Source organism: Bombus vosnesenskii, unplaced genomic scaffold, assembly GCF_011952255.1.
Source record: "Bombus vosnesenskii isolate JDL3184/JDL3185 unplaced genomic scaffold, Bvos_JDL3184-5_v1.1 scf7180000013444, whole genome shotgun sequence".
Taxonomy (NCBI): Eukaryota; Metazoa; Arthropoda; class Insecta; order Hymenoptera; family Apidae; genus Bombus; species Bombus vosnesenskii.
In genome coordinates, this window is record NW_022883055.1 from 1131346 (window position 1) to 1152434 (window position 21089).

At 30.2% G+C, this 21089-nt stretch overlaps 4 protein-coding genes across 18 annotated transcripts; 2 read left to right on the forward strand and 2 right to left on the reverse strand.

Moving 5' to 3' along the window:
- Positions 1-1291: 1291 nt before the first annotated feature.
- Positions 1292-5271, forward strand: LOC117238181 (putative sodium-coupled neutral amino acid transporter 10). 6 transcript variants are annotated; one of them, XM_033502859.1, is made up of 7 exons: positions 1292-1447; positions 2122-2210; positions 2290-2560; positions 2628-2764; positions 2840-3067; positions 3149-3356; positions 3479-5271. In XM_033502859.1, the coding sequence occupies exons 1-7, from the start codon at positions 1417-1419 to the stop codon at positions 4987-4989; spliced, it is 2475 nt and encodes an 824-aa protein (XP_033358750.1). In that variant the 5' UTR covers positions 1292-1416; the 3' UTR covers positions 4990-5271. The 6 variants fall into 6 exon arrangements, with proteins under 6 accessions (XP_033358750.1, XP_033358751.1, XP_033358752.1 ...); XM_033502860.1 differs by having other exon boundaries at positions 1308-1778; positions 2038-2210; XM_033502861.1 differs by having other exon boundaries at positions 1308-1508; positions 2038-2210.
- Positions 5272-5409: 138 nt separating this feature from the next.
- On the forward strand, positions 5410-12486 carry LOC117238269 (mini-chromosome maintenance complex-binding protein). Of its 5 annotated transcripts, none has more exons than XR_004494156.1 (10): positions 5410-5717; positions 6122-6399; positions 6660-7010; positions 7120-7445; positions 7528-7707; positions 7792-8035; positions 8115-8288; positions 8430-8640; positions 9496-9596; positions 11620-12486. XR_004494156.1 is itself a non-coding variant. In XM_033503057.1 (9 exons), the coding sequence occupies exons 1-8, from the start codon at positions 5660-5662 to the stop codon at positions 8619-8621; spliced, it is 1803 nt and encodes a 600-aa protein (XP_033358948.1). In that variant the 5' UTR covers positions 5410-5659; the 3' UTR covers positions 8622-8640; positions 11620-12486. The 5 variants fall into 5 exon arrangements, 1 of the variants encoding a protein (XP_033358948.1); XR_004494157.1 differs by having other exon boundaries at positions 11633-12486; XR_004494159.1 differs by having other exon boundaries at positions 5649-5992.
- On the reverse strand, positions 8636-11900 carry LOC117238272 (protein FAM166B-like). Of its 4 annotated transcripts, none has more exons than XM_033503063.1 (5): positions 11763-11900; positions 11308-11650; positions 10107-10466; positions 9758-10000; positions 8636-9594 (listed from the first exon to the last, which is right to left on the reverse strand). In XM_033503063.1, exons 3-5 carry the CDS (start codon positions 10273-10275, stop codon positions 9365-9367), a joined length of 642 nt encoding a protein of 213 aa, XP_033358954.1. In that variant the 5' UTR covers positions 10276-10466; positions 11308-11650; positions 11763-11900; the 3' UTR covers positions 8636-9364. The 4 variants fall into 4 exon arrangements, with proteins under 4 accessions (XP_033358954.1, XP_033358953.1, XP_033358955.1 ...); XM_033503062.1 differs by lacking the exon at positions 11308-11650 and having other exon boundaries at positions 10107-10269; positions 10391-10466; positions 11763-11892; XM_033503064.1 differs by lacking the exon at positions 11763-11900 and having other exon boundaries at positions 10107-10269; positions 10391-10466; positions 11308-11620.
- Positions 12487-12906: 420 nt separating the features above from the next.
- On the reverse strand, positions 12907-20648 carry LOC117238271. Of its 3 annotated transcripts, none has more exons than XM_033503058.1 (9): positions 20195-20648; positions 19446-19572; positions 19035-19161; positions 18820-18899; positions 18534-18712; positions 18260-18465; positions 17792-18070; positions 13834-14109; positions 12907-13724 (listed from the first exon to the last, which is right to left on the reverse strand). In XM_033503058.1, the coding sequence occupies exons 1-9, from the start codon at positions 20315-20317 to the stop codon at positions 13499-13501; spliced, it is 1623 nt and encodes a 540-aa protein (XP_033358949.1). In that variant the 5' UTR covers positions 20318-20648; the 3' UTR covers positions 12907-13498. The 3 variants fall into 3 exon arrangements, with proteins under 3 accessions (XP_033358949.1, XP_033358950.1, XP_033358952.1); XM_033503059.1 differs by having other exon boundaries at positions 18534-18709; positions 20195-20647; XM_033503061.1 differs by having other exon boundaries at positions 13834-14106; positions 20195-20646.
- Positions 20649-21089: the final 441 nt, after the last annotated feature.

Here is a 21089-nt window from a genome sequence, read left to right on the forward strand (position 1 = left end):
AATTCTCAAAGTTATAAGCCATTAAGCAATCACTCCTTGAAATATTTTTTAAATCGTGCGATGAATGATATCTTGAGTAATCGGTCAGTCTTATGATCTGATTAAAGCCGTCATGTTCACTTACTGTTAGAATCAATACATGTGACTAGTGAAATAAGACAAATGGATATCTTAAATGTACAAAGAAGATTAAATTTTTTATAAAAGTTAAAATTTTCACTAAGATCAGAAGATATAGGCAGCTTATCAAGATATCTAATTTTTGTAATTGACACATTTCGATAAATCGAAAGTTTAAAAGTATACAAATCACCATAATATGTTTTGGATGAATACGTTTCTTTGTCTTCTTATCCATTGCTCACAGCATGATCATCATTAAATAATTTAATGTGCGATTTTTATAATTGAAAGGGAATGAGATTGTATACAACGGGCTAGTATTATGGACTAACAAATTTTTTACTTCCTATTCTCTCTTGTACATACAAATCCGATTTAAACAATGTCCTACATGCAATACTATACATATAATAGTGACATAACGATATTCCTTTTGATATGTAAAATATTTTATTTTATATGTGAAAAATTAAAGTCAGCAAAAAAGAAAGTATGAAAAGAATAGAACAGTCAATGAACACACTGAATTGGAGCAGAATTGTAGAATCTTAAACTAAGAAGAGATAATACTAAAAATTAAACACTTGTGACTAAGTCGACTTCTGTCTATATGTCGAAGCTGCAGAAGCATTCTCGTTCAAAGAAAAAAGTTAGAAAAAGAAGAAAAGCGTCGTTCTAATATAAATATTAAAATTATTATCTTTCAATCATGTTAATTTCACATTTGCACGATAAATGCATTAATTTTTTATACATAAAGTGAACTTCTGTGCGAGTCGAAAAATCTTGCAAAAATGGATTAGATTCGACTAGTTGCATGGTGTCAGATAAATAATTAAAAAAGAAATAAGTCGATTTATCTAATTGTAATTAAACATATACTTTTATTGTAATTAAACATATACCTTTACTGTAATTAATTATTTACAACACAAAGATAAATTCGATATAATATTTGCGTACATCTAAGTCGATTAATTAAAATAGATCAAGTATAATATAAGTATATATGTATAAAGTTATATGCTATATACTATATCAGAATACAAATAACAAATGTTTTTAAATATTTATAATAAAAAATAAAGAAATCTATTGTGCGTATTGTTGAAATTACTTTTCCGTGTGATAAACACAGATTAATAGAGCATGCTTGATAGAACTTGTCGAGTCAAAATGGTGGTAGTTTTGAGTGGTCAACAGAACGCTCGGTGGTATTTTCCAACTGTCACTATAAAAAATTGTGTTTTATCAAAAGCGTGACCTTCGTATCACGATTTTGATACGTCCAACATGATAATAAATTACATTATTTGTTTTACATGTAATACTGTTGGTTATATATTGCTGGTTAACGGAATGATAAATCTAACCTCATAATCAGGGTATTTTATATTTTAAAAGCATTTGAAAAGAATGCGTGAATAATTATTATTTATACGCATTATAGAGTCTTTGAGTATCCATTAAATATTATAACATTTCTATTTGTTGAAAATATTGATTTGAAAAAGAAAAGTTTAATGCTAGACAAAACATAGATTCTGACGACTAAGGATATAGAAACTGCGTAGGTTTACTAAAAAAATATAAAAACCACCAAAATGATTTCTCAAATGCCACATGTTATGACTCTTGCAAACAGCATCATTGGAGTAAGCGTTCTTGCAATGCCATTTTGTTTCAAGCAATGCGGTATTGTTTTAGCTATTGTAGTCTTGATATTGAGTAGTACTTTGTCTAGACTTGCTTGTCATTTTCTTATTAAATCAGCTGTGATGTCTAGAAGACGAAATTTTGAACTTTTGGCTTTCCATGCGTTTGGTCATATGGGCAAATTTTTAGTGGAATTATTTATCATTGGTTTTCTTGTGGGAACATGTATTGCTTTCTTTGTTATTATGGGTGATTTAGGACCACAAATTGTGAGAAAAGTGATAGATAAGAAACCAGAGGATATTAGGACTAGTTTACTTATAACAACAAGCATTTTCATAGTTTTACCCTTGGGATTGCTTAGGAATATTGACAGTTTGTCTACTCTTTGTACTGCTACCATTATCTTTTATCTTTGTCTTGTATTAAAGGTGAATAATTTGCAATTGATATTATTTGTTATAAAAACAATTCAATGTTAATTCATTACATTTTTTATCTTTTTCATAGATAATAACAGAATCTATGCAGCATATTTTTGCTGGAGATTGGTATGAACATGTATATTATTGGAGACCATCTGGTATACTTCAATGCATACCTATCTTTTCTATGGCTTTATTTTGTCAAACCCAACTATTTGAAATCTATGAAACTATACCAAATGTATCTTTAGAGAAAATGAACGAAGTTGTACGAGGTGCATTAAATATATGTACTATTGTATATCTTTGTGTTGGATTCTTTGGTTATATTGCATTTTGCACACAGCCATTTACAGGTATTTGTTGTTTTAAATTAAACATCCTTTCTTCATATATCTTACTTATCCATTATTAAATTTACAGGCAATATATTAATGAGCTTTGAACCCAGTTTGTCATCTGAAATGATTAAAATGGGATTTGTGTTTTCAATTGCATTTAGTTTTCCTCTAGTCATATTTCCATGCCGTGCAAGTCTAAACTCTCTTTTATTTCGCAGGGTTTGTATTAATTATAGCAGTATATTATAATAATGAGGTAATAAATTTAAATATTTCATATATAACTTCTTACAGGTGTATGCTCATGAACCCTCTATAAATTATTTGCCAGAAACAAGATTTAGATGTCTTACTATCATAATTGTAACTGTTTCTCTGATAACTGGCATTCTAATACCAAATATTGAATTTGTTCTTGGTTTAGTAGGATCTACCATTGGTGTAATGATTTGCTTGATATTTCCAGCAATATTCTTCATATCCATTAGTAGCAAACATACTAATGAGAGATTATTAGCTCAAGTGAGATGATTAAGCAAATACAAAAATTATACTATTTTCTAATTATTTCTCTTTAATATTTCCTTGTCGATGCATTTCTAGGTAATCATGTTTGTTGGTATCTGTATTATGATTCTGAGCACATATGCAAATTTGTATGCGTTAGAAGAATCTACTAATATAAAGATATTAACACCAACAAACAATCCTGCTAATCAAATAAATAATATACCATTAAACTTAAATAAGGATAATATTAATGCAATAGCAAATGTTCCTAATAATCCTGAAGTTCTTCCAAATATTAAGGGTACTATATAGTTATTATTAGCTTAAAATTGAAATATATAGTGATATCAGTAACAATAGTAATGGCAGTGATGATAGTAGTAGCAATAATATTGTGATAATAATTACATTCATAATTTTCAGAGGAAATGAGTCAGTTATCAGGCTTAAATGTTCCTGAGAATTCTTTAAATCTGCAAGCAAATGATATGCGACAAGAACCGCCAATACCAGTTGAACGTATTGTTATTACAGAAAAGTCAATAGTAGAAACACAAAAGTCTATTGACAATATATTAGTTACTTTTGCTCCAGTTATTAAAAAAATAGTTGATCAAATAAAAAGGGTAGATACAGATTTTCATAAAGAATCAAACAATTTAGTAAAAAATGATATTATAATAACAACAAAAGTTGCCACTGAAGATAAGGAAGAAATTAATCTCATGAAGAAGAAAGAAAGTTTTATAGATAAAAGAAAACACTATAGTCTTATAAATTCTGATGCAATTAAAAAAGAAGATTCAGAACTAGCTGCTTACGCAGAGGCTGCCAACATGTTAGTTGCAGAAAGACATGAAAAACTTAGAAAAACTTTAGAAAAACACAAACAAGAACAACTGCAAATGGTGGAAGAGCAGAAAGAAATATTAAAAGATCTTAAAGAACAAAAACAAGAAATTGAGAGGCAGAAGCAAAAAAATACAGAGGAATATAAAAAAGGCAAAAATGATTTAAAGGTTCTTAGTGGAAAATCTGTCATACAAGCAAAAATGAATTCTACAATCATAAGTAATAGTAACGAAAATGAATCCTCCAAAAACCAAAGGGAAAATATCAATAATAAAACTTTTAAGTCAGCTCTTTCTAACAATGAAAACATGAATAAAAGGCAAAATATTCAATTGGATACATACCAAATGCTATTTGACAACAAGTTAAATAATAAAAAGCTTAAGGAAGTAGGAGTGAGTCCTAATAATTCAAAAAAATTACTTAAAGGACCTATCTTGAATGCTTTGACAAAACGAGTATTACAAAGATCTATTTCCACTGATGACTTAAGACTAAACAATAGTGAAACTGACTATAATAAAAATAATTTTAGCAATATAATTTCTAATTTACAAGGAAAGTCAAATGTAAAGTTAGAAAATTTACAGTATCAATATTCCTTACCAATCGCATTAAAAATGCGAAATCAAACAAATGTAGAGAATTCGTTAGAAGAACATAAGTCCGAGGGAACCGTTCAACTAATTCGTAGAGATATTTTAGAGAATCATGAACGTGAAAAGCGAGAAATTAATATAAGAATAGAAGAAACTAATACCAAAGTCACAAGTGATATCTCAAATGAATCTGAATATCTAATAAAAAATTTCACCACTAAGGATAATCGCGAAGAATGTTTTAAAGGAAATGAAAAAGTTGAGGGAAATTTAATAAATGAATTAAAGAACAAAACAAACCAGAATTCTTCCGAAAATGATACAGCTAAAACATCATTGATTAAAACTAATATATATTTGTCAGAACAAGGATTTGGAAATGCAGTTTCAATCGATTCGAACATTCCCATGAGAGGAGAATATGTTAAATTGAAACAGAGGGATTTAAAATTCGTGAATATCGGTGAAGATTATAATATCTAAATTTTTGGAGACCTGATTAGATATAATTCGATTAGATATAAAATATGCAGCAGAATTTAATTTTTTTAATGCTAATTAGCAGTTAGTACAATCTTACTTTGTTATTGTTCCATTTTGTTCTATTCATAAAGTACATATCCAAAACAGATGAAACGGATAATTTCAATATTGCTAAATGTTATTTATATTATATAGCCACATTGCATATTATTGTACATATCATTATTCTCCTATGTAATCAGTGAATAATTGAAATTATAAATATATTTTTACATTGAATCACATGATATTTTCCACTTATATTAACATTAATTACTTCCATTGCTAGAAATATTGTAAATATTGAAGTTTTTTGTTGTATGTAATTTTGATATTTATAATTTCTATCTAAATTATATCTATCTAAATTATATTTCTATATGATTTGTATATTAAGCTATCGTTTCGGCGAGTTGATAATAATCTATTATCAGAGCTATTATTAAAAATGGGTAAGGAGATCGTCAATGCTTATATGGGCGAAATTTTACTAAAAAATGGACACTAAGAGTAAGGGGCTCTTGTGCCGAACGGCTACACTATCAGCACTCATCGTCTTCGGTGCTCTTGGCGGGAGAAATGCGCCGGTATACGGCGTGGGGGGAATTGTGCGATCGTGCGACATTGCCTCATGTGGCATATGGACGTATCTAGCACTCGTCTGAATCGTACCGTACTATTGCGTACCGGTGAGAAATGGAACTCTACAGTGTAAAAAGACGCAAGTGCTATTGTTAAATTTGTATTTACTTACATTATATGTACTTACATATTTCGTTTATCGACCTATTTTCGATAGAGTTTGATTTTGAATATTTGTCAGCACACTATATTTTTGCGCAAGTTTATTTTTATTTACTTATGTATATTTTGTTGTTTTCGAAGATTATTCGGGATTTGTTTGTGATACATTGCAATAAAACTTTGATACTACGCTAGTACTTGCATAGCCTCATAATGATTTGTGAGTAAATGTTTCTTTATTTGTATTAAGAAATATTTATTATGTATGTGCTAGTATATTTAGTAAATTAGTCTCGAATGAAGTTATTTGAAGAATACAGAACATAATAGCATTTACTTCGTCTTTTAGCTTTGGCTAAAATAACGGATTGGACACCAGAGTATTTTATCGCAAATAAATCGAATTGTAATGCGATCTTGGAAAATCTAGATGCTTTAAAAGAAATTCCCTTACTAAATAATGCCCCTGTTCATGCATTCAGGGATGGTCAATTGGTCAGATTTAAAGGAATGATTCAAGATATGCACAATCCTGAATATTACTTACAAGTGTATGAAGTCAAAAATACTCAAACTGAAACATACCAGATAAAATGTGGGATGTATACAGATTCTGCAAAATGTTTGGTGATTATTTGATTAAAGTTTCATTTCATAAGGCCTTTCCACACATTTTGTTTTGTCCATATTCAAATTATATGTGTATTTAAGATTGATATGGGGCCGATAGTAAATATGGCAGTTTCAGGTGTGGGATGTGAAAAGAACAGCTTATCTCATGTATAAAACTGCCTACATCATTTTATTTTTAACACGAATATTTCAAAATGAATAGATATTTAATACTTTGTTTACTTAAAACATTATGATTTGTTTATGTTTCTTAGCCACACGAAACGATTTTGTTGGAATCGGAAAAGAATCAAAATTCAGAAAGACATACATGTATTGTGATATCAACTCCTGGTTTAAATGATTGGGCAAAGGAAACATATGAACAGTCACATTATTCAAGTATAAGATCCATTAATAATCATAAAAGGAGTTTAGACAAGGATAATAGTGAGACTACAAACTATTTGGAATTAATACAAAAAAAAGGAAGAATGTCACCAATCGATAATAATGAAAAAATGGAAACAATGAAGAGTAATACAAGGCAACAAAATGCATTTTCAAAGGAATATATATTAAATTTTCCATTTCCTATGGATGATGGTAAAGCTTGCATTGTAAAGGTTATTAATGAATTTTGAACATTTATTTTTTTATATAATATTAATGATTTTTAAATAGTATATAAATGTTTAAAATTGTTTAACATATCTTTTAATATATAAATTACAGATATACGAAGATATGACTTTAAAACTGAATCAAGTTATTGAAATAATAGGTTTTATATCTCTGGATCCTCTTTTAAATATTGCTCACGATTCAGATGAAACTATGACAGAAGCTGAGATAACTGTGCACCATCCACCAGTATCTCTTGTTCCACGATTACATGCTATAAAAATAATCCATTCAACTAAACAAGATATGACGATTGTTCCTCAAGTGATATCTAATGCAGAATTAATAAGAAGCGATCTTCACTTAATACTAAGTCAACTTTTATTTGGGGATCATCTGGCTGCAGATTACTTAATTTGTCATTTACTTTCATCAGTGTAAACTTATTTAATGTTTTTATTTCTTTATGAAGGAAAGAATTACTCATAACTCATTTTTTAAAGCATTATTTCATTTTAGTTACATGAAAAGGGATTACTTCTGTCTTGGTACTTATCCGCTAAATATAACACACTTTTCTGTGACTAAATGCAAGGAATTTCCAAAGTATTTATATAAATTTTTAACTCTATTCATCAAGAAAAGTTACTTGTTAGAAATCACATTAGAAAATTTAAACAATTTGAAATTGTTGCCAAAGTAAGTAAATACTTTATCAAATATAAACCCTTTTCCTGACAGAGTTTTACACTATATAATTCAAGATACTTGCGTTGTTATCAGGAAAGATTACGAGTGTAATAGGCTAACCAGCGGAGTACTCCAACTTAGCGACAATACACATCTCGTAATAGATGAAACAGGACTAACTACTGGTCAAATTACACAGGCCGGACGAGAAAATTACAATGCGATTTGCGACTTGATTAACTTTCAAAAAGTTACATATGATTTTGAATTTTATAAAATAGAATACGAAACGGATATTCCAGTCTTAATTTTATCAGAAGCTAAATCTTTTATCCCTGTATGAAAGAATTTTTACTAAAAGCATTTCATATTCATTCATATTTTTATGAACAATAAGTAATATACGTTCATTCTAGTGTCAAACCCAAGTCCTACTAAAAGTAGATTCAGAATCAGAAAGCGTTTATCCTCAAATAATAAAAATCGCTGAACAGTATTTGAAAGATGAAAATAGATTGATAAATATTCGACAGTATTTAGAAACTATTCGAGATACGAAATTTGAACTTAACGATGAAGATGTTATAAAGGTATTTATAAGATATTATTTCAAATCATATAATTTATTCCAGCAATTTTTCATATTTTGTTTTATAATATATTTCATATATGTACATGTGTACAATAAATATATATCATAATATAACATATATGATTATTTTTTCTTGTAGGAAATTCAGAATGATTTCATACAATGGAACCAGAAAAACAAAAACGCTGATCATTTACACTTATTAATGGTGTTGGCTAGATTATTATCTTTATCATATGGATCGAATACTTTAACTATAGAATATTGGAAAAAGGCATTCCAAATGGAAATAGAAAGATTAAATAGATTACCGGGGAAAAAAGAAACTTAACTGTTAATTAAAAGTAAAGGTAAACGTATTCGTTTATTATATTTTTACATACGGAAATTTATTGTTCTTTTGTACATCTTAATAAATAATTTTTTCAATATCAAATTTTTTAATACTCGAACCTAATAATTTATCAAAGTATGGCACACATGTAATAGATTGAAAGATTTGCATTGCGTGTACACCTGTGTGTGTGTGCTACAAGTAACATTCGAACATCTACTGTACATAATAATTTACACGTTTGCTAAATTCCATTTCAAATGTGAGATAATGCTTCTTTATGCTTTGTAAATGGAAATAGCATTATTTTTTACTTTCTCCATAACTTATTCTTAAAAAATATTTCTAGTTAAAAAATATTTTCAAGAATTCCTTGATTCAAATGTTGATTAATTTATATTTAAAAAATACAAGTAAAATATCTCGATCTGCTTTTGATCGAAATATTAAGGAAATTAGAATTAAAAAAGATTGTAGATGCACTTATGTTTCCTTCTTCTTATAATAAAGAAAAGAAAAATGCAAGAAAGGAACGAAAGTCGAGATAAAAATTATTAATAATTTTATTTGGATTTTCGTCCGTTACCTGCGTCTTAAAAATGAAAATAGATTAAAAAGGTAAATTATATTTCATGAAATAGTTCTAATCAGATGGAAGTTATATAGTTAAGTTAAAGAAGATTGTTAATTTATATGTATATTAAATGTTGTGTTATTAAAAATTTGATGAATTCCAAAAATCAGGCTCCGGCGAGATCAATTTCATTGAAACGGGACACATTTAATGCTTTCTGTACCGTATTAGTGTCTCTTAATTTACCGAGTCTATGTTCGCGTTCTTTTCGAACTAATTCCAATCCCTTCTTCGCAGCCTGTGCATATCTTTTCGAAAGTGCAACTTCTCCCTTAAAGCCTGGAATATGACCGGTATAGCCTACAATCGGTGGTCTTTCAGGAGAAACTTCATAATCTGTAAGAATAACGTTCTTATCTTTCATTTCAAGGTGATTAAGATGTTTCATCTAATGTTTACGACTGATCTCATACTTTATGAGATCCTTTACAAGGAGGTTTACAATGAAGTTGAAAAGAAAATTTACAATGAAGTTCATATGGAAGTACATGTTACGTACGAAACGTGGTTAATCGATTTTTATCGTGATTAAAATCGTGATCATGATCAATTGGTATATCTATATCATCGGCTCGCGGTCGAAATAAAAAGTGTCTAGAGATAGTGCTTTTTTCGACCTTAGGTTGCATAAGATCTCTATGAGCTCTTAATTTAATTTGATTTTCGCGCCATTCTCTGGCACCTTCTTCCACGGCTCTCATAAACGATAAACCATAACTACTATTAAACCCAGGAATGTATCCTACAAGTAAACGATTAAGTATATTAATTTACTTTTATAAAACGATATAATATGATAAAATAGTATCTCAATCTATAATACAGTTACCGGTCTATAATATACTTACCAGTATATCCCAAAATGTACGGTGGTGCTTTGAAGAAATGCGTTTCTCTTTTCCAATCTGTGCTGGTATCTTTCTCGTAAATAATCGTCGTGTTTTCATTTGTGTTCTTCTCGGAGATGGGTCTGTAAGGTCCTGTCTTGAGAATTTTCTTTTGAAGTAATTCCTGCATGATGCAATACGCTCGTGGAAACTTTAATTAACTTTATAAAGATTTTGTTTTGTTGCTTTTCTCTTTTTCTCTCAATGCAGAATCAAATGCTTATGTATTACTTGTATGCTCTTACCTTCATAATTTCTTGAGTGCACGCACCGAATCGTTTTCCAACTCGAAATTTAAGGGTGGGACAGTGTCCGGTATAGCTGAAAGTATGATTGAACAAAGTATAATGTATTCATAATAAAATTATCAGGCGCAGAAGGTATATATAAATAAATGAATATATAGAAATTTTATTCCACGTAACAACGAACTTGTTGCGGTTGATCATTAGGCACGCAATGCGCATATGTGCCATCAAAATCATTAAATTTAAGTTGACCCGAGCCAAGCCTATCCGTCCTATTTGTCCTTGCGGTGATCGGCGAAACGTGACAACAATCGTATCAGAAACATTGTATGTACAATACACGTATGTTACATGTACTTAGTTACAATTGTTGTATTTCTCTTCTTTGAACGTCACATTTCAAATCATCGATCAAACGAGCTATCTTTTCCTCATCGATAGATTGATTGTTTATCGTTTCACGTAAAAATTCTATATATATAAATGCAAGTATGTGATGTAAATCGGCTCGAATAGGTTGATCAATGGATCGATCCGCGTAAAAGTAAATAAATTATTTGGTAGTAGGATGAGCAGTGCTTAAGCGAAGTGTTTTATTTGATACATGTGCATTAAGATCGGTAATTGCTTATCGCATACAAGTCCACTTATTGGATACTTGATTGCTTCTGTAATAGTATTTCCTTTAGTAAAGTACCTGTCATTGATATTCTAGCTTACTATTATAATTGGTATGCAACGATCGAAGCATGGCACTAATATCGAAACATTTTTCACAATAGACAATTTTCAGGTATTGTTCTTGTTATCATGTATCATATTTTGGTTACAATTGTCAATAGAACGATAGACGGGTAGAGATATTTCGCGAGAAAGGGATGAGGTGATATGCACGTTGTGGTTTAATTACCTACCGTGGACGATTATCCTGGAAAACCAAAGTTACGTTCAATTTCTTTCCTGAAGCTTGTTCTTCCTTTTATCTAATGCATCGAAGCAGCGATATAAATAGTTCTTTTATTCTAAAGCACAACGTTAAAGTTGCTCTTTTGTAAAACCATTGCAACCGGGTTCAAGCTTAACAGCGCGTTTGTTTGTATGTATCTTGAAAAGCCGTGCTGTAACGTGCGTGTTGCGCAACCAAAAATAAACGGTGCTACCAGGAAATATTTAGCGTAAATGGTAAACGTTGCAAATTCAATTAATGCTGTTCGATGGTGATGCAGGTGTTTGCCGCAGGTGGAAATTCGATACCATCTTGAAACGGGGGACCAAAGAGAAAAAGATGATTCTTAAATTACGCGATACGTCATCGGATATAACATCGGTATTATTCTCACAGGTATGCATATGACTCGTCGGATCTTACCCAGGCAAGTGAGCGGCATAACTCTCTCTAAAAAATTGTTTTCTCTGTTCTTCGGATACTGAATCGAAGACCATTTTCCGACCAAGCTTTTTAAACGTAATGTGTTCAAATTATCGTGTTAGATCAACGCCTTCATCGCTTCCATTGCTTTCATCCCTTTCTTTCGGCATTCACACTTTTCGATCGAAACTTTTTATAACGTAGAATTTCTTTGCAGTTCATTTGTAATAAAATCTAAACGCGAACGAAAATGCAATCAGTAATACGAAAGTCGCGCTACTCGTACAGAAGGAACGTATATGCATGTATACGTATATATATATTAAAAGCTGTATACTGCATATCGCAGAGTGTGCTATGCACGTTATAATTGAGTAAAAGTCCTTTCTTATATGATAATTCTTGGTTACTTGAATATAGTTAGTGTTTCTAATTTATTAATATAATTTTGTTTCTGAACATTATACACCAAGCAACGATATATGTTACAAATGTATCGTTTAGTTATCGTTATTTAGTTACTGCGTTAGTTACTTCTTTACTCTGTTATGATTTCAAGGAAGGAAGAAAGAAAAGAAAGGATTGGAAGGATTTTCAAAGCTATGTTTTCATCGAATAGATCCTCGACAGCTTTGTCTTTAGTATAATTCAAAAAATTGTTTTATAAACCACGATAATCAAGGTTCACGAAATAAATTTGAATCTTTGTTGAAACGAATGAAAACTGCCCAACGATAAGATTTTACAATATATATATTAGCAAAGAAACACACTGTGAAACCTCTATTTTACAATCGTAAACGAAAAGCGTTTCGCGTGTTACCGTTTTCCTTTCGCGTTTCATCGATAACTGGATACGATTTAGTACCAGGCAATGGTTTCCTAGGAGTAACACAACTCCGTTACCTTCAAGAAGATCGATACGCGCAAGAGGTGGGGAAAAGTAAAAGAAAGACCATTTGACTCTGCCATGATCGATCGGTTAAGAAATGTCGAGAAAGTAAAAGATCTCGCAATCGTCGCGCAGCAAATTATCACCAATTTTAATATGAAAATGATTTAGCAATAGATCGAAGGCTGTATCGGGAATGAGCCGTTATTTAGCTTATAAAAATTATAGACTGCGTGACAGGCTACGCCATCAAATCATTTAAATGATTTATTTTTTGTCACATAATTTGTACAAACATCGATAGAAAATGTCGATAGAATTCCCGTCCAATACAATTATTTAGCAATTTACAAACTGTGCAATCTTACTAAATTGAAAAGAAACAAGAATACAAGTACACGATTTATTAAAAGTAGCTCTTTTTAAATTTTGTGTATTAAGAATTATATGTACATATGTTGTAACAGTATAACTCTCACGCAAAATATACGAGCTATGTACACATACACGCACGCACATACACATATGTATATATACACACATGAATATATTTATTCATGTGAATTAAATAATACTCTGTGATTTTAGTTCGTTGTCGCATATCTTACTGCTATCGTACACTCGTTAGCTCTACGCGCTTACTTCGCTCGTATACTTAGAGTGGAACTTTGTTACTTAAAATTACATACGTTGGAAATACATATGTACAGATCGATCTCATAGAAATCAATCAAGTTTAATAATCAAAGTTTCGTCACCAATCTTTTAGTTGTTTTCAACGCATTTCTTTCAACTCTTTACACATAAAGACGGAATAGATAGATATTGGTCGAGTGTTTATGAATTAATCTTCGGTCAAAATTTCAAGGAGAAGTCGTTTTAAGCTGTCGAGACCAGTTAGAAAACCACAATCCGGGCCTTGGTACACCATAGGAGTAGGAGACGAGTTACAGGCCACGGTAGAACCATGAACAAAAGTCGTGTGTGCAAAGTCGATCATTCTTACATCGACCCGTGCTTCCTGAGACTTCTGTTTCATCTTCTTCGATCGATAAGGATACGAGGTATATCTATGAAGTAAATTTAAATATCATTTGTTTCCGTTTAATAATTGTAAACGCTGTCGATTTGGCAGCTTGATAAATTCATACATATCGAATATTTAATCATTCTTAATACCTGTTTGACATATTGGCACATTCAAGTTCCCCTTCTATTCTCTCGTCCCTCTTGTAAATGTGAAATAACCGATGTCCGCGTCTTTGCCACTGTGATCCAGAATCCGACGTAATTTCTGTATCGGAACTAGTATCTTGCGTCTCATTGTCCGAGCTTTGTCCAAAATAAAATTCATCGTTTCTGGTGCCGTAAAGCATCCACTGTTCGTATCTCGGAGAATGAAGCACCCTGTCGATCAAGCTGTCCGCAGATTCGACGAAAACTGTCTCCTCGCTGCTGGGATTGTCAGTGGATCATCGCATAGAACGTATTAACTTAATTATTGCTTGATTCATTTGCCTCTCTTCAAATATTGTCTAATATTGAAATTATTAAAATATATAATATGGGCCGCGCAAAAAATTCGCAATTTCTCAATATTGAACACGCGATCTTCATATATGTAAATACACTATACACGTAATATTTATTTTTCATCGTAAATTTTTACCCTACAATTATTATTAAGTTTATAGTAAGTGCAATAAAACCGAATGATCGGTTAACCTTCCTTGATCAATGGAATTAATACAACAAACGTCGCATATCATGTCCTATTATTTTTTCCATCTTTTGTACAATTATTACTCAATTTTCATCAAGTAAAATCATAAAAATATACGTAATAAATGCGTAATATACATCGGCTATTTAATCATGTCGAAAGAAACTAAAAGTAATTAAAACACAAGTTAACTAAACAGGATAGCACGAAATCTTGTTCTTCACATTGACTTTGGAAATACTTTGAATAATAATAATAATAGAAATAAAAGAAATCTTAATTATATGAATAATCTAAAATTTCATTCTGTTTTAGGAACTTTACTTAATGATTAGACAATTTGTAGATTCAATTCTATTTATCGAGGAAATACAACGAAGTTTTGACACAGCCCCATCATTAGATCTCACATGGTACAATGTATATGACCTCTTACCATCTATTAATAACCCTTTTACTGCCCCAACCGTAGCGGGCATGCAGGCCCTGTGGGTCATATATTGTCGAGTAAAAGAGAATGTTTATATCTTAATATACAGGATGCAAAGTAAATGGTAATACCTTTCAGGAAATTTCTTTTTTATTTTATGGTAAAATCAGAAATTTTTCGTTTATTTTACTGTGCGTTCTATGTGTGAATACCTTGGGATGCTACTACATCTTATAAGAGAATTTACGACTTCCAAATCTAATATCTTAATTTTATGTCATTTAATTTGCATTTTTTTATAAAAGCATCCAAGTATATTATTTTTACAATTTGTTAATTGTTAAATAAATAAAGTTAATTTCGTAAGAAAATAATGATAATATAGTTTTGGAAATTTCATTATTTAACGTTTCTATAATAACGTATTTATAACTGGTAATTCGTCTCCTTCAGTTTATACCATAAAATAAAAGGAACAATGTGCGTGTGTACGTACTATATATATAGTAGCTCTTTTTTACACATATACATACATATTTTAAACTTGAAAAGATAAATTAAACGTGCAATTTGTATAAATTTAGTTTTCATGTAACAAAATTCACCACTTACTGAACGTCTTGTATATTTGATTTCGTTTACTACAAAATGTGAAGCTAAATCAACTTAAATTATGGAAATATACTCATGAACTGTTGAAAAGTGAACACACACGCACGTATATGTGCTACGTATACATATATGCGGGCTGAGAATGTAACGGTAAAATAAGTTACAACACTATTGAAAAATAAAAATAAAAGATCGATCAAATAAAACTAAATAAGAAGATTCTTGATGTTATCAATTCTGAACAACGACTAATCGTATCATCCGTTCATCGATCAACGAAATTGACTACGATAATATGTATTTAAACTATTCTCGGCTATGTCTAGCCATCTAATGTGTCTGAAAATTACACACATAGTTTTCTTACGACACTTTATCATATTCCTCGATAATTATATGAAAAATGTAACATATAAAATACAGAAGACAAGTGAACATGTACATTGTAGATGCAAGTTATTAAAGATATCAAAACGCGATGCATCATAATCAGTCCTAAAATGCATCTGAGAGTTTGTTTAAAAGTGAATTGGATTTAAAACGCAGAGAATGATTCAGTTCAGGTTAAGAAGTCTATTTCATTAATACGCTACACATCTTATGAAATATTCTTTGTATACATATACGTATACGTATACACATACATATATATATGCAATACAATGTAAATATCCCTTTAACTCCTTTGATTTTAATGTTTAAATATTTGCTCCTAATAACTTTTGTAGAGCTTTTACTCTACTCTTGAGCAACAATATACCTACGAAAGGATTTTGAAATCCACCATTTTCAGCTCTGATCCTCCCCTAGTAAGAAACTGATCGGGCTCGATTAGGAACTGGTATTGCCGCGCTTTATTATAGTTCGGCCGTAATAAAGAGCAGTTTTCTAAAAAGTGATGGTACACAGAAATATACATGCTTAAATAACGAAAATATCACACTGTCAGTTTGTTAGTGTAACAATACCATAAAAGGCAGTTTATGATTTCTACTCTTCACTGATAAGTTCCTCCAATTTTTCCAAGATACATAGAATTTGGATCAATTCTAAGGTATCTAAGCATTCAATTTATTAATTTCAGCGACTCGAATACAAATTGGTCTTACGCCAGCTTCAATGATTAATAGAAATACATTAAAAAACAGAGCATCAGTCGTATGTAAATACATACTAGTAGTAAGAAATGAATGAGAATTCACCAAAAAGTCTCTTTTATATTATTAAGATACTTTATAGATACTTTTACGTATATGCATGTAATGATCTAATTGTTCACACAGAAACTACTTTTAACGTTACACTACATACGATAGACTTAATCGTTGAAAACATCAAATATTAATACACTAAGGCGCTGAACGTGCGATATTTTCTCTAAACCGATTTTTAACAACATGTAATTGAAATAAACAATTCGAATACATTAGAATCGTCATAATAACTAACCCTCCAATTTTCTGATGGAGTATGTTATACCTTCAATTTTAGAATATATTTACAGAATTACTAACATCCTGTTATATGCAGGTTACTTTAAATTTAATGAAATACAATTGATCTCCTTTGATTACTTCGAGAATGGTACAAGTTTTAATGCACTATTTATTTAAAGGAGGAAAAGTAGCGCAAAAAAGGGAAAGAGAGAAGGACAGAAAAGAAGAAAAACGAAGAAAAGGAAAGTAATATACAAGTATGACGTGATTCAGACGAAATATCAAAAGATGTATCGAATGAAATACGCGCGTAATCCGATATCTTATAATTACATACTTCACCAGATAACGCGCATGTTTCGACTTCTACTTAATACATACATATATCGGAGGGTTAAACGTATTAAATCAGAATGTTTATGTTCTATGTTCAATTATTATCTAATTATAATATTCGAAACAAAAAAAGAAAGAAAGTATCTATTATATTCCTAGTGTTGTAATACACCAAAACAATACATAAAAACAGCAAATATGCTAATAAATCAATAAATGAATGAATAAATTACTCAATAAATAAATAAATAAAAGCGTATAAAGAAATATTGCACCTGAAAATTACTCTGCCATCAAATCTTAACAGCATCACAACGTTAGGAATTTAATTTAGTTCGTTCCATATTGAATCGCCTTTTATTGCAAATAGATTTCAAGAAAATCGTAATCAAATCGTGTGTCATATGTATCGAAGTACACTCACGTTAATTTCAAGTCTATGTATTGTCTGAAAAAGTTTTATTGTACGCATTAAGAAATAATAATTTACGAATATTAATATTTATAGCAAATCAAGATGGAACGAGCAATAATTTTTTATTCATAAATATCAACGACAATGTATACACGCTAATGAGCAAAAAAGAGTCGATCACAAACCTTGTAGGGTAAAAACTGGCGATACGTTTGGTCTCTTTAACTGTCGCTTCAGCAAATCCCCTGCGCAAAGTACTCGTTTGGCTGATTTCCTTTTCCATAGTAACATTACAATCTGGGGAACTGTTATTTATATCCCCGTCGTAACAACCATCAGACGTATGAGGATCATCGTTAACGAAGGTAGAACTGATTGAGTCTTCATTCATCTGTAATGCAGACGATGAATGGCCGAATCCCGAAAAATCCTTTTGATAACCTTCGTAAACGACTAACAATGAACTGAAACAAATTTAAAAGAGAATATTTCTAATATATTAAATATCATATATTAAAATATCACATTTTCGATTGATTTTTAAATTATAAAATTTCAAATATCCGAACGATTTGTGTGATTGAATTCATATATATTTGTATGTAAAATAAAGTTCTTGAAAATATTCCAGTAGTATATTTGAGAAAATTTACCACGAATAAAATCTGTAGCTGCTTTGCCTTTCAATCGCACGCCGTAATTGTTCTAATCGTGATACCACTTTTTCGATGACTAACGTTCGTAAATAAAAGCCATTATGAAAGAATCTATACAACGCTGCTTTAAAACCTTCTTCATTTAACTCCCTGCCCCAGTATTTATCTCTTTTTACATAATGATTGGTATCAGCTTGATAAACCTGTAATATACATTATTTATATTAGTATTTGATATTGTACAGATTTTAAGGTAAATACTACAACAAACCTGCATTCCACATAGTCTAACACCTAACGAGGCTGATGTACTAGCAGCACACTTTGCAATTTGTTTACTACGTTTTTCGGCAGATGCATCATCACCATGTTGCCTGGTCCCCATTTTCAGATCCAATATACACGGATGGATGTATTGTGATGTTATATTTTCCAGTAAAAGAAAATCTGCTTTTGTATAGAAAAATAAAAAGAAAAAAAGTAATTTACAAAGGGCACATCTTTTACACTGCATCATTCTTTTCTCTGAAATTTGACAAATTGCATATTGTACATACACTGTCTGTTTGATGCATTTTCCAAATGCATTTCTGGTTTTAATACCCCTCCTAATGTGTTGTCACGATGAATTTTCATTCTACAACAAAAAGATTATGATACATAAAATTTATTTTCATTTTTTTTGTTGCCTCAACAACCTAAAAGTATTCTATGCATTCATTTATATAATGCAACTTCAATACAATTTATTAAAAATCATTCAAACACAAACCTTAATACATCTTCTCTCTTTCTTTTACTCGAATTGTGTCCCTGTCTATTATTATCTTGTTCTCTAAAGCTTGGGCTATAACGTTTGTCTAATGTAACCTCACTGCTGTTAGAAGCTTGTAAAACACCTGAAACATTGAAAAAATAACATTAAATTATTAAAACTCCTACTTTCTACTACTGATTACCACTATATGTCAGGTAAAAATATATGTCTACAGAACTATCTTAATTCATTTTAAATTGTTTCAATTTTATACTTTTATCATAAAGATTTAATTGTACAATTCATTTGGTTTAGACAAACATATTTCTTATCTCTAAACACAAATTTATATAATGCAAAAAGTTTAATATTTTAATTAAATATAATATAGAATTATAAAGATAGGAAACAATAAAGTTATTTTACCTTTAAATTTTGGAACAAAAATTTGAATGTCTTGTGGAATGTTTTGATAAAAGTCAAGTTCTCTGCAGTTTAATGGTTTACAAATAGTATTCTGATTGAGTAATAGCAATCTGGTATGTCCACCAACCTATAAAAAAAGTTATTGCTTTATTATGGGATTAAATGTTGTCCATAATATACAATTAGTTTCTAAATGTATGCAATAAAACTAGTAAAATACCATATGCATTGATTAAATATTCATGTAACTTGTAAGATTATATGTAATTTGAAAAATATGTAATAAAATTTTATAATTAAACTACAAGTCACTATAAATAATGCAGCTGTTAATTTACTTCCATTCTTTTAATATTATTACTATTCTTCCTGCAAATAAAATGAAATGAAAACAAAAACAATGTGATGTTTCATTACAAATTACATTTACACAGACATATACATATATCTCTAAACATAAATTTATATAATGCAAAAAGTTTAATATTTTAATTAAATATAATATAGAATTATGAAGATAGGAAACAATACATATATATATATATACACATATATACACCAACTAAACAGTTTGATGTGATTTACCATAAAATCAAGCAAAATCAAAAATTGTTCACGCCAAGAATCAACACTATGTATAGTGCGACTGAAAAGTGAAACAATAAAAAACAAATGACGAAAAGAATATTTCAGACGTTATTTTATTCAAAGAAAATAGTACACACCAATGAGATAAATTATCATCTTACCTGATTCTTAAGCGGTAGTAACGCAACTTCATCATTCTCCTGCAGAAAGGAGGAACTACTATTTGTATTGTGGCACTGCGATTTTGTTTCTCCCATACCCCAGGTATCTGACAAATATACCATACCCGCTAACTATAGTTCAAGAAATGAAACTCAACACCAAAACAAATTATTCACACGATCTTTATTTCTGTGTACTTTGTCGATATGTTTCCCACCCATTCAATATTACTGACTAACTTGCTCTCAATACATTTTTCTTGAATGCGTCACCATGTTGAAAGAACGGTAAAATATTATTATCAACAATTACAAAATAAACTTTTAAATACCCGTAATGTTCTGTTACAATCAATTTTTCATGAGTAACAATATAAACACAAAAAAAAATATTACTGTAAACCGTAAACGACACTACAAGATCAGCTGTGCAATGACTACGATTGAAGATGCAAATTCCTTTGTCGAAGGGCATGTGGAAATTAGGAAAGTTCTAGGAAAACTGCTCCATCTAGCGGAGAAAGAGTTAAACAGGAACAAATATTAGAAAGAGTTCACTTCAGATCGGTCATGACAACCTCACTTCATTTGTAAGCACAGATATACATGTATATATTTCTATGTTTGTAAAAGCAAAGTTTGCAGCGCTCTGTATAGCGCAATCACGGTTTTATACACAGGTCTGAACCACCACTGGAAGGGAGGAGGCTTTTAATGTCAAGAGTTGTCCTTTACAAATCGAACGTCGCAATCGAGAAGTTAGAATTTTGTATCTAACGTCACTCTTGATGAAAACATTCAAGATAAAGAATATGAACTAAACCATTGAGTTTACTCCATGACTAGACTAAGCTTTTTTCCATAATTTTTCACCATTTATTTAAAGTAAATACAT